The sequence below is a fragment of the Lithobates pipiens genome, unplaced genomic scaffold (genome assembly GCF_037356315.1).
Source record: "Lithobates pipiens isolate NorthernLeopardFrog02 unplaced genomic scaffold, aLitPip1_a1.2 Scaffold_8, whole genome shotgun sequence".
In the NCBI taxonomy this organism is placed as follows: domain Eukaryota; kingdom Metazoa; phylum Chordata; class Amphibia; order Anura; family Ranidae; genus Lithobates; species Lithobates pipiens.
Window position 1 is genome coordinate 484,794,564 of NW_027507903.1, and position 26,935 is coordinate 484,821,498.

General features: G+C 42.5%; 1 protein-coding gene across 13 annotated transcripts in view; it reads right to left on the reverse strand.

Annotated features, from left to right (window-relative positions):
- Positions 1 to 26,935, reverse strand: part of WNK1 (WNK lysine deficient protein kinase 1) — a 233,590-nt gene that overhangs the window by 128,571 nt on the left and 78,084 nt on the right. For all 13 annotated transcript variants that reach the window (XM_077468930.1, XM_077468935.1, XM_077468943.1 and 10 more), the window contains exon 2: positions 12,303 to 12,475. In XM_077468930.1, coding sequence (XP_077325056.1) covers positions 12,303 to 12,475 — 173 coding nt within the window. The remainder of the gene's footprint in view (positions 1 to 12,302; positions 12,476 to 26,935) is intronic.

Below are 26,935 nucleotides of genomic sequence, written 5' to 3' on the forward strand. Positions count from 1 at the left end.
AGCGACTCTAATAAAACCCACCTCATTTCCCGACTGGAAGACATTAAGCATAATTTAGTAAATTCCTCCCCAGCCCCTTTCATTCACTGCATTTCAGCTCTTTTAACCATGGGGGTGCAGCAGCATGAATGGGCACTACCTGGGGTGGGGTTGTATGTGTGCAAATGCATCCACCTATCAAAGTGTTTTCATAGGTGGATAACTACTTCCAGGAGCCAGCCCAAAGCTTACATTAGGGTTAAGGGCTCGTGAGAGGAGTACCGAGGCAGGGTACTGTGATGCTGTCAGGAAGTTATGTACATCACCTTCCAGCTCCTCCCACTAGCCATGATCTGCCTGTGTTGCAGTTAGAGGCACAAAGACTCGAAGAGGACATCAATGAGTGGAAAATTAAGGTATGTAATAAATGAACACCTATGCAGTGTTCAAATCCTCAGAGTCTAGTCCAACCAGGCCTTACCTAAAGTTTTGTCATGTCCACAGACATCCGATCCAGTGAGGTACCTCAGTAAATAATACAGAGACACCCTATTAGACAGCAGGAAGGTGGAATGTCCCTTTTTGGAGGATAGTGAAAGCAGAGCCCAACAAAAGTTTGTATATGTAATGTATATGCAATCACCACTTTGCTGCTTGAGGCTCCAAAGTAACATAATACAAGAATCATGCACCAGTAAACAAAGATTCACAGGTGCCCACATTCTGTAAGCGCATACTGTATCTTACCTATGTGTAGCATTCTCTAGAATTTATTCAAGCCTACATAGATTATTTTCAATTCCCAATCATTTCATGTAAACGCTATCACTAAACTTTTTTTACTGTAATTTCAAATAGGAATTTTGAGGTACCCGTAAAATTCCTTTCGTTGAAGTACACAGGAAGGAGAACACTTTGTTTAATGCAGGGCTCAACAAATCCCAGGTCACCATGGCGACTAGAAATTGCATACTGGCACCTGGGCTTTTGTCAGCCCATTCACTATTACACAATTTGTATCGCCCTAATACCCTGGGCATGCAGTTCTGGGCAGGTGGTTTTTCTCTACATTTAGCCCTGCAGCAGGCAGGAAGCAGGGCTCACTTGTCAGGTGGAAGCATTCAGGCAGCTCCTCCGTCTCCCGATTGCATCGACACACACAGATAAAGTGCCTGCAGTGTGAAGAACATCGACAATTTAGAATGCTTTTCCTTTAGGGTCCTTTCACACGGGGCGGATCAGTGCTGATCCGCCCCGTGGATATCCGCTTGCTCAGCAGGGATCGCCGAAGCGATCTCCGCTGAGCAGGAAGAGGAAGGGCCCGTCTCCGCACACACTGCGCAGGGACGGACCTGTCACAGCGCCGCTCTCCTCTATGGGAGATCGGGTGACAACGGACCGCAGTGTCCGTCGTCACTCGATCCGATGACGGATGGAAAAATATCTTTTTCCTCCGTCACACTTTTTCGGATCGGTAGTGTGAAAGGGGCCTTAAGGTCATGGGTCCGAGAGACTTGGAGCCAAAATCAATCAAGCAACAGCCCATCCCCTATATAGGGCTCTTGGCTAAAACAGGGGGGGGGGGGGCACAAATAACAGCTCCTTTCAAGATCACGTAGTAAGTTTAGAAAGCCTTGGAGCAGAACAGCCATGAGGAAGGTGACCTTTCAAGACAGGAAGGAAAACATCCTAAAACTGGGGGTTTTGAAGAACTGATAAAACTAGACTGAAGTCCCATGGCAACAATGGAGCACACACATATGGGGAAAATATGTGCAGCCCTCTGAACACCAAGGACTGAGACATCTAGAAAAGGACAGCCAAAGCAGACTTCAGATGGAGGTACATTACCTTCATTACCCGGGGGGGGTACCCAGTGAGATTAACTTAGGGCTGCAACTAACGATTATTTTCATAATTGATTAGTTGGCTGATTAATCTAAACTCTAATCGACCAATCTAAAAAAAAAAAAGGGTGGTGTATAAGTTTAGTTAACATGTAAAGTCTAAAAGAAAAGGCAATTTATTCTTAAATATCCATATGCAGTGATAAATATTAATAACCACAGTAATTTTAACGCCTTAGATCAGGGCTTGACAAATTTGCTTGGAATCTAGGAGCCAGGTCGGTAACTGCAATCCGGACCTGTCCCTGGCCTGACATGGAGACGAGTGAGGGGAAGATAGCGCCGCAGCCCCCCCCCCCCCTTTTTTTTTCCCCTTAATTAAAATAATTTTTTTTTTTACTTTTTACAAAAAAAAAAAAAAATTTATATATATATATATATATATATATATATATATATATATATATATATATATATATATATATATATATATATACACATATATATACACATATACACATATACACATATACACACATACACACATACACACATACACACATACACACATACACACATACACACATACACACATACACACATACACATACACATACACATACACACACACATACACACACACACACACATATACAATATAATGAGAAGCCATTTACCAGCCACCACACTCACCGTTGGGCAAAAGGCGCCAGATGACGCCCGCAATCACTTCCTTCTCTTCACTTTGGGAAGGAAATGGGCGGGCAGTGAAAAACAGGCAGGAGAGCTTCACTCCATTAGGAATTAGCATTATTGGAATAGGGTGTAATTTTTACATACACCACAAGATGGCGCCAGACTACCGAAAGATTTTAGAAGGCCGCAAAGCCGCGGCCTCAATTACTGGCCGGCGCGGCCCGATGCAATTGCGCGGCGGAGTTCGGGGTCCAAATGGAGACGGGATACCCCAGCAGCGTTGCCCCAGTCGCCAGGACACTAATTCTAAGCGCAAATGCGACCAGGCGCCCGGGGTTTGTCGAGCCCTGCCTTAGATTACCGCCTGTCTATCAGCCTCCACCTTCTCTGGGTTCAGATGCTGATCTTCCCTGCACAGTCTTTAAAGTGATTTATTTATTTTTTACACAAACATGTTATACTTACCTTCTCTGTGTAACGGTTTTGCACAGAGCAACTCAGATCCTCCTCTTTTGGGGTCCCCTGCCTTCAGAGCGCTTCAATAGCAAGCTGCAAAATATAGTAAAAAAAAAAAAAAAAAAAAAAAAAAACTGGCTTTAGAACCACTGACTTCCTGCCAGGACTGCATGACGCCATGAGGCATTGCTCCTCACATTCACAAGGTCTCAGGCACTGTATGTGTACTGCACTGTATTCCCCGATATGTAAACAAATAATGCATTGTGTACTTTTGCCTACCACCAAATTGCCTTTACATCTAAAAAAAAAAAGTGACAAGCTGCAGATGGTATTTTTTGGTGGCAGGCAACAGTGGCAAGCGCCAGCCGGTGGCAGGTGATGCGGCAAGCGACGCACTGGTTCTGCATTATGGTGAGTTTAACCATTTTAATCTACAATGAAATAATGCGCTTCAATCATGCGGATTATGGTGCTGATTAAAACGCTAAACACCAGGCATTGCCCGACAAATTGCCAGAGAAAAGTCACGGATGGTGTTCTTGCGGGCATAGTCAACATTTTTCTCTTTCTCCAAAACACGACCAGTCGAGACAAAGCCGGAGATCTCAATTTTGGTCCCATCTGACCACAGTACTTTCTCCCAATCTTTCTCTAAATAATTTAGATGTTCATTGGAAAGCTTCAGACAGGATGTACATGTGTCTGCTTCAGGAGGGAGACCTTGTGGGTACTGCAGGATTTCAATTTGTGGCGACATATTGCATTACCAATGGTTTGTTTGGTGACTGTGGTGCCAACTGCCTTGAGATTTCACAAGCTACTCCTGTGTAGTTCTAGGCTGATCCCACACTTTTTTCATGATCGTCCTTGAGGCAAAATCTTGCCTGGAGCTCCAGAGCGAGGGCGATTGATGGTCATTTTGTATTTCTTCCATTTGCATAATATATATATATATATATATATAGTTCTGCAGCTCTAGGTATTTTGATATCACGAAGTGTAACAAAACAGCATAATTAAACTAAATGGTGCAAATTTAGTAAAAAAAATAAAAAACACGCTGTTTTTAAGCCTCATATTGTGAGGCAGCCTTATTAAATGTCTGCCTGAAACAATAAGCACTTTTAGTGGCAAAATCTCTAAGAAACTTTGCTATAGACTCAAAAAAATTAGCTTAAAGCTCAACTTTGTGCCATCGCTTCTCTCTCCTCTGGGAGATTCAAAAAATGTGCAGCCCCAGGCTTTATTCTATGAATGATCGGGAGGATAAGTAGGGAGAGACAAGACTGCAGTGATGGGGTCTATATGACCTGCTGCTCTCACATCAGAGAATCCCGGAAGCACAGCAGAAGCTGTAATAATCCCAGCTTGTAAACAGATTTGCAGGATTTGATTAAAATTGAATGTCAAAGCCTTTGGCAGATCCAGAGATATAGCAAGCTAAATTTATATACAAATATTGACATTTCCTAAAAATTGAACTTATCCCTGCCCTCTACCCAGCCTTCCTGTTGGTCACATAGGGGGAGATTTACTAAATCTTGTGCATTTGAAATCTGGTGCAGCTGTGCATGGTAGCCAGCTTTTAACTTCAGCTTGTTCAATTAACCACTAGGCGTCCGCTCTATAGCCAAAAGACGGCTGCAGAGCTGACGCCAATTGCTGGGAGGCCGTCCCTGGACAGCCTCCTGTTTACTTCCGCAATGCACGCTCCCGCGAGCGTGCATCAGGGAAGTTCTGTGCTGGCCGTGTCCCCTGGACACAGCCAGTCACAGATCGCTGTGAACGGCCAATCACAGCGGCTGTTTACAGCGTGCCAATGAGAGATGATCTCATATGTAAACATATGAGATCATCTCTCAGCGCAGCTGAGATGAACGGCTGCAGCAGCCGTAAGTAAAATATCTTTCCAGTGTGCCACCTGTCCCCACTGTGCCCCCCGTCATTGCCCCCCAGTCCCCACCGTCATTGCCCCCCAGTCCCCACCGTCATTGCCCCCCAGTCCCCACTGTGCCCCCCGTCCCCACTGTGCCATGGACTAGCGCCGCCTGCCATCAGTGCCACGGACTAGCGCCGCCTGCCATCAGTGCCACGTAAAAAAGTCTTCAAAAGTGTAATAGGTAGTCAACAAGTTAGATGTGTCATTTATGCTCCTAGAACACCTGATGGCACTCCATGCATGTTGGGCCTCTCTAAGTGGCCAGGCTGTGGAAAAGTCCCACACATGTAGTATCGTAATACTCAGGAGGAGTAGCAGAATTTATTTTGGGCCATTATTTGTGGTATACACATGCCATGTGAGAGAAATAACGTATTACAATGACAAAAAATAAAGATAAAAAAAAATCATTTTGCAAAGAATTGTGGGGGGAAAAAAAAATGACAACACCAAAAAGCTCACCATGCCTCTTACTAAATACCTTGGAATGTCTACTTTCAAAAAAGGGGTCATTTGGGGGGTATTTGTACTATCCTGGCTTGTTTGGGTCGCAAGAAATGAGATTGGCCACCAGTACATTAGATGTGATCAATTTTGTATGATTTGCACCACAGCTTGTAGACTCTCTAACTTTCACAAAGACCAAATATCCACTAATTTGGGTTATTTTTTACCAAAGATATGTAGCAGTATAAATTATGGCCAAAATTCATGAAAAAAAAAATAAAAATTGCAAAATTTTATCACAGAAACAAAGAAAAATGCTTTTTTTTTTTTTTTCTAAATTTTTAGTCTTTTTTCATTTATAGCGCAAAAAATAAAAAGCCCAGAGGTGATCAAATACTACCAAAAGAAAGCTCTATTTGTGGTGTGGGGGGGGGGGGGGGACAAAAAATTCATTTGGTTACAGTGTTACATGACTGAGTAATTGTCAAAGTGTGAGAGCACCAAAAGCTGAAAATTGGTCTGGTCACGAGGGGTGTTTAAGTGACCAGTTGTCAAGTGGTTAAGCTTTGGCAATAAAACCTGGAAGCTGGTTCGTTTATATGCAGAGCTGCACCAGATTTAACAGGGTCCAGTTTTAGTAAATAACATTCAAAAATGTGTTGGTTGGACTTGCTGACCATTAGGGAATGTTTACAAAAGAACTCAAAGTGGTTCTCACGCTCCTCATTGGAGGAGACAGCAGTGGGTGCCATTTGCTCCCACTGCTGTCAATCCCAGCCAGTGAGCCAAAGAGGAGAGAGGGTGCAGGGCCAAACCATAGGTGTGTGAATGGAAACCGCAGCAGTTCAGTAGAAAGCCTGCTCAGGTGCTCCCAGAGAAAACGGCTTGCTCTGGGGACACTCGGTCAGCGGGAGGGGTCAGGAGCCCCAGCAGGGGACCCAAGAAAACGAGGACCAGGGCCATTCTCTGTGCAAAAACACAACCTTTAATAATCACTTTAAGCGGTTCCCGGCCAGCTCACGCCGATATATGTCCGCAGAATGGCATGTGCGCAAACCTTCACTCTGTCACGGTTATCAATTGCAGTTTTCCGATTTTGCCTGATCACTGCACTGGTGTCACTTGTGACACTAATCAGTGTTAGGGCAGCTAGTAATAGGCCCAGGTAGGTCTAGTATCCCTCTAAAATAAAGGTTTCACCCTATCACCAGTAGATCTATTTTCTGACTGCCGTATTAGTGTTACAGGTGACGCTGGATATTTTTTTTTTTTTTTTTTTTTTTTAATAGGGTCAGGGTACTCGCCGTATATTACCCAATAAAGGTGTAACCCCGATCACCCGGCAGGTGACATCAGTTAGGTTTTAGCATTAGTTAGGGTCTGCATCAGCCCCAGCTCAAAGCAGCATCAGATTATTGCCAGTAGCACCAAAACCCACACACACACCTTACACCCCAGTTGCTCTTTTTGCCTGTGAGTCGCAGTAGTTGTACCTGTAGACTTAGAGGCCAAAATGTCCAATCGGAGGTACACTAGGGAAGAGGCCTACACATTTCTGAGCATGACAGATGAGCGTGAAGAGGAAGTCACGCATCTGTCAGATTCAGGCTCAGAATGACAGCAGCGGCATCCTGACAGATGGTGGTCCCTGCTAAGGTCAGGTGTACCCGACTCTGTTCTACTGTTAAAGTTGCAAGAACCGCAGGCTCTCGTATGGAGCAGAGAGCCAGTACTAGTGCTGCTCATCCTTCTGGTGAACTGGCAAGCACCAGCAGCCTAGTACAGCCTGGTCATACGTCCAGCACTGCAGTCCCATAAGTGCAGTTCCAGCTGGTCTGGTGGCTAGCACAAGTAGTCAAACAGACCCGTCGAGCCCATAGTGCCCTTCCTGCAGAATATGCCAATCCTAATTAGGAGCCCACCACTTCTGCAGCACCCTTACTTCCCCCATTCACTGGCCAACTTGAAATTCAGGTGGAAACCTTTGATTTTACACCACTTGATTTTTATTCGCCATTTTTCATGAAAGATCTCTTTAGATCTATTGAGGACCAAAGCAATTTGCACGCTGCTCAATTTGGAGCTAATCCCCAGTCGACTCTTGCCAGAGATTGGAAACCTATTAAAGTTTCAAAATTGAAGACCTTTCTGGGCCTATCCCTCCTCATGGGCATAACAAAAAAAAAAAAAAAAAAAAAAAAAGTGAGATGCAGTCATATTGGGCTACTGACCCAATTCACCATATGCCCGTGTTCTCTGCATCCATGACCATGGCTAGATATGAGCAGATCTTGCAGTTCATGCATTTTAATGACAACGAACTGTCATCCTCAGGGTGACCCTGAATACGATCGAGAAGTAATAATGAGAAGTAATAGTTTGCTCGCAGTGAAGTGGAGGGATAAATCTGAATGTTTTCGTTCTGTCCTAACTTCACGCAGATACAACAGTCGAAATTCCAAAGGCGAGTTGTGGAGAAACACCTGTGTCCACGAATACAACCTGAATATGGGAGTGGTGGACCTCAACGACCAGTTGATAGCACCGTACTTAATTGCCCATAAGGCAAAAAAAAAAAAAAAAAAGCATCAGTATATTTACTCCAATTGGCTCTGCTGAACACTTATGTGCTATACAAAGCATCAGGACAAACTGGATTCTTCCTTAAAATTCCAGGAAGAGATCATCTGTTTCCAGATGGTGCTGTGGCCCAACCTCCCAATCCAAATGGAGTGAGCCGGCTGCACGAAAGGCATTTTCCATATGTCCTCCCTGGTACCCCTACCCAACAATGTTTTGAACGCTACCACAAACCCACTAGTGGAGTATTAGCATAGGGTACAGTACGAAGCAAGTCTAGGGTACACTTTCACAGGGTCTTTAAAGATGCCATTGCATTTTGAGAGAGCCAAACCTACAGTTACAAATAAACGTACGTGTGTGTGTGGGTGTGTATGTGTGGTGTGGGTGTATCCAAAATGGTTTATTGTTCTCCCCCTATTCTGCTTTTTACTGTATTTAACTGCAATGTTTTATTGTTACCATGTTCTATCATGCTTATTTTTCAGGTATGAAATTAATTTATACTTTACGGTTTACAGGTAACCATCATTAACTTTTCAGCTGCAGCACTGATTTATCTTGACAGCAACAGCATTTGCTCTCACGATACATAAATCAGTGACGCCAGCTCTAAAAAAACAGAAGCTACGAGTGTTTCAGGACTTCGGTTTAGCCGGATATAAAATGTGCCATTGGGAAAGCGTCTTATCACACCGAACTTGGAGGAAAGAGGAAGAGGTAGAAGAAAGATCTAGAGTTTAATAGACCCCAATTTTTTTTCTAATAAGAGTAGCTGTCACTACATATTGCTATAATAGGGGATATTTAAATTCCCTGTGATAATATAAATAAAAAAATAAACAGTGTCAAAATAAAAGAAGCAAAGCAAAAAAATAAATAAATGCTCACGCGCAAAGGGGTGAACGCAAGCGGTCGCCTCGTGTCATATGTAAACAGCAATTGCACTATGCATGTGAGGCATCACCACAATCAGATCGAGGGCATACATTTTAGCAGTAGACCTCCTCTGTAAACCTAAAGTGGTAACCTGTAAAAGGCTTTTAAAAATGTATGTAGTTTGTCGCCACTGCACGGTTGTGTGCAATTTTAAAGCATGTCGTGTTTGGTATCCATGTACAAGGCATAAGATAATCTTTTATATTTTATCAAACATTTGGGCAATATAATGTGTTTTAGTGCATTAACCACTTGCCGACCGCCGCACGACGATGTACGTCGACAGAATGGCACGGGCAGGCATAAGGGCTTACATGTACGTCCTTGCCTGCCCGCCGGTCGGGGGCCCGATCGGGCCCCTGCCCGGTGCCCGCGGCAGTCGGTATTCGGTCAGGAGCGATCCCGGACGAGGGGACGGCCATTCATTCATTCATGGCCACCCCCTCGCGATCGCTCCCGACGAATGAAAATGTCCCGTGACATCACTTCCTCTCCTGTAATGTAAACACAGGAGAGGAAGTGATGTATTCTCTCCTCCGTGTCGGTATTTTTCGTTCCGGCACCGAGGAGAGAGGATGGGTGAGTTGCACCAACACACCACACATACAGTAGAACATGCCAGGCACACTCACACCCCCCCTTTACCCCCCGATCACCCTCCAATTACCCCTGCCCCCCCAGTCACAGTGACACCAATTGCTTTTTTTTTTTTTTTTTTTTTGCATTGGTGTCATTTGTGACTGTAATAACTGTTAGGGCAGTTAGGGTTAGCCCCCTTTAGTTCTAATGTGCCCCCCTAACCCCCCCAATAAAGGTTTAACCCCGTGATCACCCCCCGTCGCCAGTGTCACTAAGGCTGGGTTCACATTGCAGCGGTTTATGAGAACCAATGTGATTCGCACCGCACTGCAGTGCAAATCACATCCGATCTCTGTGCGATTCGAGTTCAGCCATACAGATAGTATGGCTGAATTCGCGTCGCACCCGCCGCAAATTCGCACGGGACCCTTTTTTTGGCCCGCAGCAGAATCGGATCGCATGGGTGTTCACACCATGCGATCCGAGTTTGCAGATCGCACTGCGATATCCGAACTGATCTGGGGGTGTCATTAACATTTCACTGACACTCCCAGCAGTTTGCATAGGGCAGTGTGAACTGCCGCCGGGAGGCATGCGATGCGGAAACCCGCCGCGGATTCATGGCGTTCCCGCATCGCTCCAGTGTGAACCCAGCCTAATAAGCGATAGTTTTTCTGATCGCTGTATTAGTGTCACAGGTGACGCTAGTTAGGCAGGTAGGTATTTAGGTTCGCCGCAGCTTTTTATAGCACCAGGGACCCCCATATACTACCGCATAAAGCCCCCTGATTGCCCCCTAGTTAACCCTTTCACCAGTGATCACCATATAACTGTTACAGGTGACGCTGGTTGGTTAGTTATTTTTTTATAGTTTCAGGGCACCCGCCATTTATTACCTAGTCTCACTAGTGTACCCCTAAATTTAGGGGTGTCTACTTTCCAAAATGGGGTCATTTGGGGGGGGGGGGGGGGGTTTGTGCCATCTTGGCATTTTATGGCCTTCAAAACTGTAACGCCCTTAGAAAGCCTGAAGGCGGTGCTTGGTTTTCGGGGCCCCGTACGCGGCTAGGCTCCCAAAAAGTCCCACATATGTGGTATCCCCGTACTCAGGAGAAGCAGCAGAATTTATTTTGGGGTGTCATTTCACATATGCCCATAGCATGTGTGAGCAATATATCATTTAGTGACAACTTTGTGTAAAAAAAAAAAAAATTGTCATTATTCAATCGCTTGAGGCAAAAAAATAAAATATTCAATGGGCTCAACATGCCACTTATCAATTTCCTTAGGGGGTCTACTTTCCAAAATGGGGTCATTTGGGGGGGTTTTGTACTGCCCTGCCATTTTAGCACCTCAAGAAATGAGATAGGCAGTCGTAAACTAAAAGCTGCGTAAATTCCAGAAAACGTACCTTAGTTTGTAGATGTGACAACTTTTGCGCAAACCAATAAATATACAATTATTGACTTTTTTTTTTACCAAAGACATGTGGCTGAATACATTTTGGCCTAAATGTATGACTAAAATTGAGTTTATTGGATTTTTCTAATAACAAAAAGTAGAAAATATCATTTTTTTTCAAAATTTGCGGTCTTTTTACGTTTATATCGCAAAAAATAAAAATCGCAGAGGCAATCAAATACCATCAAAAGAAAGCTCTATTTGTGGGAAGAAAAGGACGCAAATTTTGTTTGGGTACAACATTGCATGACCGCGCAATTACCAGTTAAAGCAGCGCAGTGCCAAATTGTAAAAAGACCTCTGGTCATTTACCAGCAAAATGGTCCGGTCTGAAGGTGGTTAAAATAAAAAATAGTTTTTGCAAAAACATTGCATTTGAAAAAAAAAAAAAAATGCAATCCTTTGTTTTTGAAAATTTTGAAAAACAAAAAAAGGAAAAAACAAAAAAAAACAAAAAACGTATTTTCAAAACTTTGACAAAAAACAAGATCTGAAAAATACTCAACATGCCTCTCAGCAAATAGCTTGGGGTGTCTACTTTCCAAAATGGGGTAATTTGGCGGGGGGGGTTGGGGGATGCGCTATCTCAGCATATCATGGCCTGCGAAAATGATGATCGATAGTGAGGAGTGAAATCACCATTATGGGCTCCTGAAGGCGGCGATTGGTTTTCAGGGCTCCCAAAAAGTATCACACATGTGGCATCTCTGCACTGTGGAGAAGTAGCAGAATTTATTTTTGGGTGTAATTTCACATATGCCCACGGCATGTGTGAGTATCATTTCAGTGACAACTTTGTGTAATTTTTTTTTTCCCCCTTAATTTTTCAATCACTTGTGACAAAATAAAAACATTCAATGTGCTCAAATTCCTTGGGGCGTCTACATAAAAAAAAAAAGGGGGTCATTGGTGGGGGGATTGCGATTTGTACTCCCCTGCCATAGTACTTCAATAAATGAGACAGGTAGTCAAACTAAAAGCTGCGTAAACTCCAGAAAATGTACCCTAGCTTGTAGACGCTATAACTTTTGCGCAAACCAATATACACTTATTGATTTTTTTTACCCGAGACAAATGGTTGAATGCATTTTGGCCTAAATGTATGACTAAAATTGAGATTATATATATATATATATATATATATATATATATATATATATATTTTTTTTTTTATTAGAAAATATTTTGCTTGGGTACAGCATTGCATATGACCACACAATTACCAGTTAATGTGATGCAGTGCCAAATTGCAAAAAAGTACTCTGGTCAGGAAGGGGGTAAAATCTTCCGGGGCTGAAGTGGTTAAACAGTTATTCAAGTACAGATGTGGGTGTTAAAAGGAAAAAACGTGTAAACTGCAGAACTTGAAAACTTACGTTTTCAGTGTGCCTGAAGTCATCAGCTCAGTCACCAACACTATGCACTTCTTGCCCTTTAGCGTAGACTCCCAAGAATCATAGAAACGGACAATGTTGGGGTGCTGAAGCCCCTTGAGCATGCCAGCTTCCTCTTTGAACCTCTGGCGTTCCGACTTGGACAGTTTGCGATCCTGTAGAAAAAAAAAGAGTTAAGCATATGTTTATTTCACTGAAAACATTAAAATAGATGCAGTGTGATATAATCAATGTGTTTTCCTCAATAAGCACTCACACCAGCTAAAGAGCTCCCTTACAAGCAGAAGCTGAATCCCATCCAGCAAAAGAAATCCAGATGAGAAAACTTGACATTTGAATCTTGTCCTGGAAATGACCTCTCTACACCTGAAACCAAAGAACTCTACAGATCTACTTTATACCATGTTTCCATTTCAGTATAAATCAAAAGGCTGCTTACACCAGGGCTCGACAAAACCCGGTCGCCAGGTCGCATTGGCGACTAGAAATAGCGACCTCGCGCCTGGGGCAGCACAGCTGGGGGTATCCTGTGTCTGTGGACCCCCCCAGCGTGATCGCGTCGGGCCGTTCCGCCGGCGGCCGAAAATTTAGGCCGCGGCTTTGAGGCCTTCTGCGGTCCTATGATTCCTTATGGAATCTGGCGCCCTCTTGTGGTCGCCGTTGGTATGACAAACCAGCAATGTTAATGAAGATTCCTCTGCCTGTATTATATTACCTGCCTCTTCTTCCCTTTATTTAGAACCCCCTAAACATTATATATATTTTTTATTCTAACACCCTAGAGAATAAAATGGTGGTTGTTGCAATACTGTCTGTCACACCATATTTGTGCAGCGGACTTACAAGCGCACTTTTGTTGGGAAAAATAATTTAGTTAATAAAAAAATAAGACAACAGTAAAGTTAGCCCAATTATTTTTTATATTGTGAAAGATAATGTTACGCCGAGTAAATTGATACCCAACATGTCACGCTTCAAAATTGCACCCGCTCATGGAATGGCGACAAACTTTTACCCTTTAAAATCTCCATAGGCGACGTTTAAAAAAATTCTACAGGTTGCATGTTTTGAGTTACAGAGGAGGTCTGGGGTAGAATTATTGCTCTCGCCCTACCGATCACGGCGCTACCTCCTATGTGTGGTTCGAACACCGATTTTTATATGCGGGCAGGACAGGGCGCGTTTAAAAATTATTATTTTTTCTGCTTTATTTTAACTTTTTTTTTTCCACTGTTCTTTTAAAAAAAATGTTGTGTCACTTTTATTCTTATTACAAGGAATGTAAAAATCCCTTGTAATAGAAAAAGCATGACAGGTCCTCTTAAATATGAGATCTGGGGTAAGAGAGACCTCACATCTCATATTTACACTAAAATGCAATTGAAAAAAAAATTGTCATTTGAAAAAAATAAAATGTCCCTCTAAGAGCTATGGGCAATGACTTGGAGACGGGGGGGGGGGGGGGCGGCGACAGCGCTGCTATCTTCCCCTCACTCGTCTCCATGTCAGGCCAGGGACAGGTCCGGATCGTCGTCACGGACCTGGCTCCTAACTTTTTAAGCTGGCTCCTAGATTCCAAGCAAATTTGTCAACCCCTGGCTTACACAAGTCTGATTATTTTCTAAGCTTGAATATTTTTGGTGCATTGGCTACCTAACTCATGGGAATCGGCAGGGATTAAAAAGTAAACCCTGTCAGGAAACTGGCTTACTTTAATTACAAAATATTTAAAAGGACAACAGCAGTGAAAATGTATTCGTATAACTGTTGGAACCTGTAATAATAGTTACTATATGAATTATTTTTTTGCCCCAGGTGCCTTTATTTATTTTTCTCCATGTCAAACACCATTTGACTGCGGGCTGCATCAGCATTATGGTTGCCCTAAAAGGGCCAGTTGCATCTGTAGGACTATACATTTTTCTCACGAAATAGGTGCAGAAACTTTATTTTGCTTAAAGTTATAGTTCTAGATGACAATGCAGGTTTACAACCAAGCTAGTGACTTACAGGGAAAAACTACAGAAGTTAAAATAGAACTATAGGCAAAATTTTTGTTTTCCTTTTTGGAGTACAGGAGGGTTATAGCCCGTGAGATTTTTTGCAATCTCCGTCTCACTCGGGAGATTTACCTTCACGTCCTGACCCATAGCCAAAACAGGAAGGGAGATAAAATACCTGCAAGATAAAGGAATTCTTTGGGGACCTCCAGCTTACCAGCACTAGTGTCCCAATTGGAAGATTTCCCCTTTATTACTTTTATAGGGACAACCCAAAAATTTGTTGTTTTTTTTCTTCCACTTTCGATAAAGGTAAACAGGACAAAAATAAAGGATAAATCTCATGAACAGGGGCAGAGACCACAATAAAAGCCTAATAGGTGTTGTAATCCATCTCTGCTCTATCAAAAAAAAAAAAAGTTTTACCTTTAGTTATACTTTAAATAACGCTATCCCAGCAGATACTGCCACTTTGTAATTAACATTTAAAATGACCTTATAAAAAAAAAAAAAAATAACTGACCTAAATTTTTTTTTTTTTTTTTTTTTTTTTTAAAGGCAGCCATCACATCATCCGACTTGGGCTGTGTTCACAGCAGGGGTCCAGCGCGTGTCTGTTCACTGTTTCAGGTCCAATTTCAGACTAAATTTTTGGCTGAAATCGGACCAGAAGACGTACAGGACTCCTGTGCAATTCATATCGGAGCCACTCCAGAGATGTGTGAACAGGCTCCATATAGAGCCAGTCACAATCTCCTGACACGCGAATTGGATGCAGGTAAACTCACATCTAATTCGCAATAGTGTGAACCCAGCCCAATTCAGGGTGCCAGCTCCAATGCCATTACCTGTCTTTGTCGCAACTGTTTAACTCATCACTGACCTGGCACACCTAAGTGTGTATTACATGTCAGACTAGTTCCAGTCCACAGATTAAATAAAAAGCATAATAAAAATGGTACCCTGGCCTTGCCCCCTCCTTTTATATCCAACACACCTACCCCCCCACCCCCTGTTCTCTATTTTTTTTACCTCGGTCGTCCCCCTATTTTTTTACCCTTTGAAGAAAAATGCAGTGTCCTGCTCTACTTCAGCCAGGTTATCGAATTTGAGACAAACGCGAATAGAAACCAGGATCAGAGTGAAACTATGCCTTTGGTGTTTAAGTCTCAGTTTACATTTATTCTAATGTACAGGGTTTTACCCTGTTCACATACAGTGCCTTGAAAAACTATTCATCCCCACTTGAAATTTTCCACATTGGCATGCTACAACAGAAAACGTAAATTTTAATGGGATGTTATGTGATAGACCAACACAAAGTGGCACATAATTGTGAAGAGGAAGTAAAATGATAAATGGTTTTCAATTTGAATTTTTTTACAAATATGTGAAAAGCGTGGCGTGCATTTGTATACAGCCCCCCCTAAGTCAATACTTTGTAGAACCACATTTCGCTGCAATTACAGCTGCAAGTGTTTTTGGGTATGTCTCTACCAGCCTTGCACATCTAGAGTGACATTTTTGCTCATTCTTTGCAAAATAGCTCAAGCTCTCAAGATTTAGGTCTGGACCATTCTAACACATGGATATGCTTTGATCTAAACCATTCCATTGTAGCTCTGGCTGTATGTTTAGGGTCGTTGTCCTGCTGGAAGATGAACCTCCGTCCCAGTTTCAAGTCTTTTGCAGACTAACAGGTTTTCTTCTAAAATTGCTCTGTATTTGGCTCCATCCATCTTCCCATCAACTCTGACCAACTTCCCAGTCTCTGCTGAAGGAAAAGCATCCCCACATGATACAGCCACCACCATGTTTCACGGTGGGATTGTGTGTTCAGAGTGATGTGCAGTGTTAGTTTTCCACCACACATAGCGCTTTGCTTTTAGGCCAAAAAGTTAAATTTTGGTCTGACTTTGGTTCTGCCACGTTTGCCATGTCCCCAACATAGCTTCTCGTAAACTGCAAAACGGGACTTCTTAAGGTTTTCAACAGCAATGTCAGCAAACAAGCCGATACGTCAATCAGCTACAGGCGCCGGCATCTTCACCAAGGGAAAACGGCAGTGACACTTTTGGGGATCTTACCCAGAAGTGGAAGCACCCCGTCAAAACCAGGTGCCCTGCTCCCCCCCCCCCCCCCCCCAGTGCCAAATGTGTCAGTGGAGGGTGTGAACAAGCAAAGCTTCCTCTTTAGGGTGGAGCTGGACTTGCTGACAATTAGGGAAGTACAGGAAGAGGACTTTTCCTCAGAATATGCAATTTCTACTGCCAGAACTTATGCTGAATTTAGTGGAACATATAAAGGGTGTAAAGGTATTTTTTTAGTTTATCTGTTGATGTGCCAGAAAGGGTACCAAAGTCCTCATTCAGATAGTGCTTCTGCTGCTGTGGAATCCCAAGCAGTTTGTCGCCCTGGATGCTGGACTACAGAAACCCACCTAGGTTTATCCTACATACAATGCTTTCTTCCCCAGCAAACAATGAAGCTGCCCTGACTCCCAAGAGCCAGTCTAAATACTGTAGGCAGAGGCCCTTTGGAAATGTGGTTTGAGTTGTCTATGCAAACAGTAAACTTTCTTGCCATATATAACAAACTAAAAATTTATATTTTCTCGTGCAAAAAAAAACAAAAACCCAATGAGTAAATATCACCAAAAGAAAGCCCCATCTTAACATTTTTATTTGGGTACAGTGTTGCATGCCGAATCAGTGATGAAAACGGAAAAATTCCCTGGGGTGAAAGGGTCTGTCTTGAGGTGGTTAAATCTGAAGTCTGAACAATTTTTATTGTTCTTCATTTTAAAAATTCTATGCAACCCTGCGCATATACATCCCTAAGAAAAAGCAGTATTTCCGTTAAATTTTCCAAATATTTTTCAAACACTTCAGTCATGTTCTCATAGATGCATTGATGTCTTTTCTCACAATAATCCAAGTCCATTACATATTATTCTGCCTATGTTAGACAAAAATAGAAGCTATTATGAATTCTAATGCAAATGACCAAGCTGCTAGTCATCACCATAAACACTGAAGAAGCACTTTCATGAAGATAAGAATTAGAAGAGAGCTTTGAGTGCAAGACTGAACCTGCAGAGCATTTCATATCGACTTAAAAATGTATTTATTTTTTTCCTCAAGAAAAATATTTAAACTGAACAGAAAAGGTCAAACTTACTCACGTTATTGGGTTATCACATTTAAAATAAAAGTGGCCAAAAAGCCAAAGGCAAAAAAAATGACACATGAAGCAGAAGACAAGCACAACAAGATGTGCAGCATACCACATCAAGGGCACATCTGCCCACTACTTCGAGGAAGTAATGACTCCATAAAAGAGAAACATGCGTGTTGATGGATGAATAAAGATTGGATCCTCCCTCCCCTGCAATCACCATGTATAACATAATTCAAAAGCAATTGAGCTCTGCCATAAAAAAAAAAAGAAAAAATCTGTTCAGCACTTAAGAGTTTTCACAGACACAAAGCAACAAAATTTGCAATCTTTGCTACGGCAACGCACAAAGCCGTTCAACGCATTTCCTTACTCTTCATTCTGGGAATTGAGAGGGGACTTGCTTCCAGGAAGAGTGGAATGCTATGCATTATATCTAATTTCTGTCAGCTGCATTTAACATGAAGACACAAGAAAACAAGGGTCGACCAACTACATTCAGATCAAAATGAGAGGCAAAGTGGCTTAAACTTCTGGCTTGAAGTACTGGGGTCCACCACATCTTGGTCAGGACACTACTGCATTAAGTTTGCAATGTCTTCCCAGTGCTTGCATGAGTTCCCCTACAGGTATTCCAGTATCCAACCGCACTACATACGCAATGGGTTAATTGGATACTGTCTAAATTGGCACCAATAAGTGTGTATAAACTGACTATGGCTATCCTGCCTGCCACTTCCAAGCCAAGTGATTGTTAGGAGTCATGAAATCAAACGATCTTGTAAAAAAAAAAAAAAAAAAAGAAAAAAGCTAAAGAATATTCAATAAAAAAAAAAAAAAAAAAAAAGCTTTTAAGTGCATCAGACATGATGTTCAGAGAAGCTAGCCCATAATACCAGAGTCAGATACAAATGCCTGAACAGCAGATACCAAGGAGACAAATGAAAGTCACTGCACTGTTACACAATTAGCCTGCTGCACCTGAGCAGAGCATATTCTTTGTGATTTTATTCAGGAGTTTTACAAGCTTTTTGCAAATGTTTAGGCACATTCCTGGGTGGCAAAAGGGAGAAGAGCAGTTCTAGAGAAGGAGGGTTTTTCCAACTGCACAAACCCAGATTTTGCCTTTTTTTTTTTTTTTTTAAACAAACACCAGTAGATAAAACCCAAGCACTTTGAAAGTATGATGTAAAATAGGATTGTGCGGGTCGAGTACTCAGGCAGAGGGAAAGAAGCTGAAAAATGCTCAGTTGCAAAGGGGGACTTAGGATCTATGGTACCCTGCATGCCACATGTTTAACTGGGGGCTAGAGGCTTAGATATGGAAAAACAAACACTGGACAGACTACAGCAAGCTTAGTTGAAGCATAAATCCAGGTTTCTTGTGACTTTAGTTTGTACCAAGCTGTATTTTTTGAATACAAGTCTTCCTCTGTTTGGGTGAGGTAGAAATTGATCTGCTCACCTCTCCAACTAGCCAGAGGAACTAGCCTCTGTTCAGTGATGAAAAACCAAGCTTAGGGTGCATTCACACACCTGCAAATGCACCCATCAATTACATGAGAGAAGCCCAGCTGGGGTTCCCAGCGACTAGTTGTGGAAGGCAGTCCTATTGAAAGGAATAGCAGGCTGCCAGTTTCCTCAGATTATAGCAGTCACTTGCTGTACACTCCCAGAGGACATTATCGGTTTGTGAAGAAAAATTATTTTTGGCCCAGCTTGATCAAAACAATATAAAGTCACAAGAAACCTGGCGTTAGGCTTTAAGTTCATTCACAATTCAACAGGCTTTGGGGGGGGGCCTTTCAAAGCTACAAGCATTGAAAGTAACCTCACCATATGCTTATGCAGTATGGCAGATGTGCGAGTTAACAGTGGCCAAAGAGTTTGAAATATTTTGAAAGGCAAATATGAAATCAGCTGACTACACCCGAGGAGGAATAATTTCTATATGGTATATGACTTACGTGGAGTGTTTGGAATAATGAAAAAAGAAATCTCCTTGAAGGAGAGGAGAGGAGATAAGGACCAGGATACCACAATGCTTTCCTATTTAAAATAAAATGAGGGTTATTTACGAAAGGCAAATCCACTTTGCAGTGCACTTGAAAGGGCATTGAAAGGGCACTTGGAAGTGCAGTCGCTCTAAATCTAAGGAGTAGATCTGAAATGAATGGAAGCTCTGATGATTTTATCATCCAATCATGTGCAAGCTAAAATGCTATTTTCCTTGCATGTCCCGATCGGATCTACAGCGACTTTACCTCCAAGTGCACTTGCAGTGCAAAGTGGATTTTCCTTTAGTAAATAACCCCCAATATTTTTATATTGCCAGGTTTCTTGCTCCTCCTTGCTGGCAACTGTAAAAAAAATCACATAAAGTCACATATCTAGCAGAATGTGTAGCTCGACATAGTCCTGGATGTGTATTTTGCCTATATTGTAAAGAACTTTATTAATTCTGACAGTTTTTTTTTTTCTATTACCCCCAATTACAAAAACCAGAATGCAATGATTTGCAAATCTCAAACCCATATTTTAAGCACAATAGAAAACAGAAAACAAAAAAAAACAAAAAAACATATCAAAAATGCTTAAACTGAGAAAATGTACCATTTTAAGAACAAAAAGTCATTTTGAAATTGATGTTAGCATCAAGCGTCAAAAAAGTGGTACTAAAATGGAACAATTTGCAACTAATCAGTTCAGTAATATACTTCGGTATAAAAAGCATCTTAGCGTGCAAGAGTGCCTCAGAATTAAAGATGGACAGAGGTTCACCAATTTGTGAAAAGCCGTGTGTAAAAACGTTGAAAATTTCATTATAATAAAAAACTGCTAATATTTTAAATATACCACCACAGTACACAATATCGAAAGATTCCAAAAATCTGGAGAAACCTTGGTGTGCAAAGGGGACTGGGTCAAAATGCAATGCTGGATATCCCTGATCTTCAGGCCCTCAGACAGCACAGCATTAAAAACAGGCATGATTTTGTGATGGACATCACTGGATGGGCTCAGGAATATTTCTAAAAATCCCTGTCTTTAAACACAATTTGCCATGCCACCCAAAAATGCAAGATAAAGCCCTATCAAACAAAGAAGCCATATCTGAACATGATCCAGGTCATTCAAATATTCTGTTGCAAAGTGGTCAGACAAATAGAAATTAGACATTTTTGGCAAACATGGGCGCTGCATCCTCTGGATTAAAGAGGAGAGGGACCTTCTGGTTTGTATCCGCATTCAGTTCAAAAGCATGCATTTCTGATGATATATGGCTGCATTAGTGCATAAGGAATGGGTAGCATTCACATCTGGAAGGGCACGGTCGATACTGAAAGATATATCCCAGCTTTAGAGCAGCATATGCTCCCAACCAGACTACACTTTCAGCAGGACAATCTTGAACTGCATACTGCATCTATGTCAACAGCATGGCTTCATAGCAGAAGAGTCCGGGCGCTCAACTGGCGTGGCAGCAGTTCAGCCTTTTCACCAATTGAAAAAAATATATCAAAACAGACCCAGGACTGTTGAGCCATTAGAATCCTATATCAGACAAGAATGGGACAACGTCCCCTCCCAAAACTCCAGCAACTGGTCTTCTCAGTTCACAGACATGTACTGCATATTAAAAGAAAAGGGGATTCTACACTGTGGTAAACATGACCCCTGTCCCAACTTTGAGATGTGTTGCTGCCATGAATTTCAAAATGACCTTATTTTATTCATTTTTTTTTAAATATTAAAAAAGTGACTGTAAAGGCTTGTTTTTTGTTGTGTTTTTTTTAAACAAACATGTTATAACAACATGTTATACTTACTGCCTCTCCTTGCAGCTTGCTACAGGGGGCACCCAAGCCGAGTCAGAGCTCCGTGAATCAATCCAGACACGGAGCCCCGCCCCCTCTACCCTGATTTGGCTGCTACAGCAGCCAATGGCGCTGCTGATTTGTCTCAGCCAATCAAGAGAATTCTGCATAGAGATTGTGAGGGGGGGCCAAATCGTGATCACAATTTTTAAACGATTAATCGCACAGCTCTAGTACCCAGCATGAGCCAGAATCTTGGGCAACTTCTGCAACTTTTTTTCGGTTCAGTGTCCCATTGAATTTTGCCCCCCCCCAAAAAAAAAGAATCATGTACTTTTTTTGGGTGACAAGTAACAACGCTCCAATGTGAATGATCACATGTGGAAACGCTTCAAATCACTCAGGCGTGAATGGGAGCTAAGGAATTAGGCACATACTTCTCCAAACTTTGGGCTCCAAAAAGGTCATCCCCCACCTGTAATTTTATAAACAGATTGGTCACCCGGTTGTCAGGATTTATACAGTTCCATCTCTAAACATTAGCCCGCTGATGTCTTGCTGCTAAAGAACTAACGCCAGAAAGCAACTGCTGGGACTTTTGTCAACAACTGGAGGGTCACAGGATGCTCACAGCTGAAACTTTGCCTGTCCACGATCTGGACACGAGGCCTGTGTTTACACAGGATTAGACAGACGTGTTGAATGGCAGAGTAGCTATTTCTGACTGAAGCCATCAGCCCAGTCCAGGCAGCTCTGTCATTACTATAAGCTGTTATTCAACCACCTAACCAGTAACACGTGGTTTAAGACAGCTTATTTCTGCCCGTTACCGTCTTTAAAAACGCCACAGTCACAAACCGGCTGGCCCAGTGCAAAAAAAAAAAAAAAAGCCACAGCTGAGCATACTGCACCACAAATATCTGGCTCAGACATTGCTAAAATTGAGAGGAGAATAGCTGATTAAAGAGAAACAATGTCATTCACAATATGCAAACGATCCTCACCCATGGACTCCACCTGGTTTTCTGGGGTTCAGTACAAAATTACACCAATTATCCAAATGCTTCAAACTTGGGCTATTTAAAGCCTATGAACAAAAAAAAAAAAAAAAAAAAAAAAAAAGCATGCTAGCTTAATAATATATCTATAAAGCAAAAGCTATTAGTTTAGGACAGAGTAGGTAATGGTTAACCCCTTCCCGGCAGTACGCACATAAGTGGCCTTACAGAAGTGGGCCTGTCTGTGGGGCCCCATATATGCACATCTGTCTTTGTGCTGGAAGCACACAGCAGACTCCCAGCATAGAGACGGGTCTAGGGTCCCATACTATTGGAACCTGGGACACCTGATCACTGCAATCTGATTAGCCATCACACTGATCGGTCACTGTGCAGCCCACACCTGCGTTTTCCATCTCTCTAAGCCTGGATTCACACTAGCGCGATCTTAGAGATCGCATGTGATTCACACCCACACCACAGGAGCCGATCACATGCGATGTCTGAGCAATGAGAGTTCAGCTATACAGTTGTCCTGGACCTGTAGAGCACTCTGCAGCTAACTGCATGGCATTACACTGCTGTACCAAGGGCGAGCATCAAACTCAACACTACAGGTCAGCCCTGTGTCCTCAAAGCAGCAAATGCATTGGGGTGACTGCTCTGACAACTGCAATCTTATTGCCATACTGTAATTGATGCAGAGCTGAAAACAGATTTCTTCATGTGAAGAACCAAGTGTAGCCGCCTTCCATTAAAACTGCAATTATAAGAGAGAAACCTGCTTTCAGTAGGGAGAAAGGGGGGGGATTGCTGGGTTGAGAGGGGCTACATGGGCTGTTCTAACATCTGTTTGCACCAGAGTCCTCACTTGTGGCAGCATACACTAAATCAGCCATAATAATATTACCACTGACAACATTCAACATTGATTAGCTTGTTATAATGGCATCTGAAAGTGGGTGGGATGTGTCAAGACAGCAAGTAAACCTGTCGTCCCTGAAAGTGATGTGTTGAAAGCAGGAAAAATGGACAAGCTTAAAAAAGGAGAAATCCAGCTTTGTTTGGCTAGGCTTCTATGGGTCACAGGAGTGCAATTTAATTTTGCACTCCTGTGACCAGTTTTCAGCAGAAAGCGGTCTGATGTCCGCTCTCTGCTGACGTCACAGGAATCAGCCCAGGCACCGCGTCCTCACGACAATAGAGATAGGATCCACCAGGTGTCTGGAGAGATGGAGGGGGCAGAGCGGAGAGCTGCTGACTGACAGGCAGCAGCTCTCTGCTTGGGGAGCTGAAAGTACGGAGCCATCAGCGGTGTTCGATGGATCGGTTCTCAGTCCAGAGGTGGTGGGGGGGGGGGGGGGGGGAAGGCAGCAGCATTGGACCAATGCTGCAGCCACCTAGGCAAGTATGATTATGGGGAAAAAAATCCCATACTTCTCTTTTAAGGATTTGAGACTGACAATGCCACATTATAAGGGCTGGACAACTGGGTCAGAGCATCTACAAAACCGGCAGCTCTTGTGGGAGGTCTGCAGTGGTCAGAAAAGTGGCCCAAGTAAAACCATTGTCATGAACAGCCAAGACTCATTGATAAACATGGGGCACAAAGCATGGCCCATGTAGACTGTTCGAAGAGAAAAGCACCTACAGTTAATGAAAGTTAATGTTGGTTGCGATAGAAAGATGTCAGAACACACAGTGCATCGAAGTTTGTTGGCGTATGGGGCTGTGTAGCTGCAGATCAGTCAGGGTGTAAATTCTGATCCATGTCCACAGCCAAAAGTCCCACAATGGGTTTGTGAACATCAAAACTGGACCACGGAGCAATGGAAAAAGGTGGCCTAATCTGATAAAATCACCTTTTTTACATCATGTGGATGGCGGGCCATGTGCACGTCACTTACCTGGGGAAGGGAATGGCACCAGGATGCACTATGGGAAGAAGGAACGTCGGCAGAGGCCTAAAGAACCATTGACAGCTTGCTGCAAGATATCACAGCATACCTTTGGGAGGTCTAGCGGAATCCGTGCCTTAATGGCAGCAAAAGGGGTTGTTTTGGTGACAAAAGGGGGGCCCTACTCAATAACAGATAGGTGGTCATAAAGTTATGGCCGATTGTTGTATGCCGTTTAGTCATTTTACAAAGTGAGGTCAACCACACAAACTGATCCCAACGCCTGAATTTCCAGTGCAAACCTGTCAGATACCATTATAGCATCTTACTAGCTTTTTTTAATTTACATTTCAAAAGAACAGAAAGTTTAAGAACGGGCGATTAAGCCCAATGCTGATTTATACAAAAAAGGAGAAATTTATATTAGGTGTGCAAATAATGGAGTAAGCTTATAAAAGCCGAACACAGCTTCAGCAACAACTACTCTTCCATTGCAGCCAAGAAGTATTTATTTTTCTCAGTGCAAAAAGAAGGACAAGGTGATAGTTCACACCAGATGTAGTTCCGTGCTGCAATTTTTTTCTGCAAAGAACTGTACTGGAATATAGCAAATTGGATCAAAAACGCACTGAATCTGCGTGTGGTGTGAACTGTAAGCAAAAACTGATCTGGAACTTATCCGGAGTGCATTTTTGTGGTGTGAATTGGCAGTAAAAATGCATGCACAGTATTTTTCATGTATTTCAATGGCTCTAGTCCACACCAGTGCAGTCAGTTCCTGCCAGTTTCTGCTCATTTGTGTGACCTAGAGCCATTGGAATACATGGAAAACACTGTGCATGCATTTTTAATGCAGGAAAAAAATAAAAATAAAAAAAAGCACACGGAACTGCATCTGGTGCCCTTAGGACATGTAGCTAAAGCTTCCTTCAAAACACCCACAGACAACATTTATCAGAGAGAATGCATTAAGTATGTCAAGAGAAATAGGATGCTATATGTTTGTTATACTCATATAACCTTCATTAATAAAAAAATAAATAAAAAATAAAAACCCTGAGTATGTAAAACCAATAACTGTTCCAAATCTCCAATGCACTAGAGTAAACAGCCCGGCCAGATTAGCTGACAGTAATGTATAGGACAGGCAAGCATAAAAGCACAAAACACTCAGCTCAATAATGGATGCAAATTCCTGGACAATACAATGCCATGGTAACCCCATCACTTGATTTTGCAGTTTCCACGCTCAGAGGCAGGCAGACAATCGCCTGTTTACAGGAGCACAGGACACACAAATCGCAAGCTGTGGACCAGACAGAGGTCAACCAGGAACATTCTGGGACACAATCAACACCACAAAAAATAAAACCACATTCAAAACAAGCAGTCTTACACCTGAAAAAGAAAATGGACTTAATTCCCGAGTACATTTCAGCACATCTAAACGCCTAACGTAAATCAAGCAGTTTCACCTTTCACTTGTTGCCTGCTGCTTCATGGTAATTTTGCTTGAAACCTAAGAGTCCTGTCTTTCATGCATATTATCTGAGAAAGAGGAGGTCCACAAATAGACTATGGAATTGTCTTGACCAAGGAGACCATGATACAATAGGGATGCAAGAAAAATTAAAGCCCAATTCCAACCCTTCCCTTAATTCCAACTTTTGTGAAACACTAATGGGCACTATAGTGGCATGGATTAGTGGGGATGGCTGGGTTATGGCCAAGCATGGCTGGGCATGGATGGGGCTGAGAATGGATGGATGGATGAGTCCTGCAATGGGCATAGAGCAGGGCTGTGGGCACTACAGATCCAGCCCACAGCGCTGCTGCACCTGATCTCTCCCCTCACGTTACCGGTCAGTACAGAGAGGAACTGGACATGACACCAGTTGGTTTACAAGTGATCGTTGCGTCATTTGACAGAGAGATCACCTGGTAAACAGCCGCTGTCAGCGGCCATTTACCACGATCCGCGTGTTCCCCAGGGGGCGATTCTGGAAGGACGTCATAGTATGCCCTCCCAGATTTATTGAGCTGCGCTGTAGCCATCATTCAGCTATAATGCGGTTGTTACGTGGTTAGCCGATAGATGGAAAACAGACAGCATGCCCATGTGAAAGCCATAAACAAATTTTTTGGGAATGAATGGACTCCTTTACAATAATCACATTTACTGATTAAGGATGTGCAAGAATAAAAATTTCCATTTTGCTCCTACGAATTCTCTTGTCAATATTCGAAAATTAACTTTAAATTTGACACCAAAAACTATCAGAAAATGAAACGTTCTTAAAAAGAAAAAAACGTACAATTCTACTAGTGTATAGCCGAGCTTTAGGAAACGCTTTGATACTATTGCCTCAACCACTACAGAGGAGCAGGCTCATGGTTACCAAGCAGAGGTAAACAAAGGACATCTCAGGCTGGGAAACTAGCAACCATGAATTTGGAGTGAGCATGCCGATTTGTCTGTTGGCTTGCAATGTTCTCATCCTACAAGAATTTCACAGCTTAGGAAAGAAAATTGTGCCGAACAAGAATAGGATTACTGAAGATCCCAACAAAAGGAACCAGTAAGGGTGTAGGAGGGAAACCATGGGTGAAATTTGGCTACAAATATAACTCATCCAAAACAGCCTAATATTAAATTCTTAAATTAAATTCTAATATTAAATTCAATACAAATGTTATAAAAAGCCAAAGTGTTTTTGACAGGAA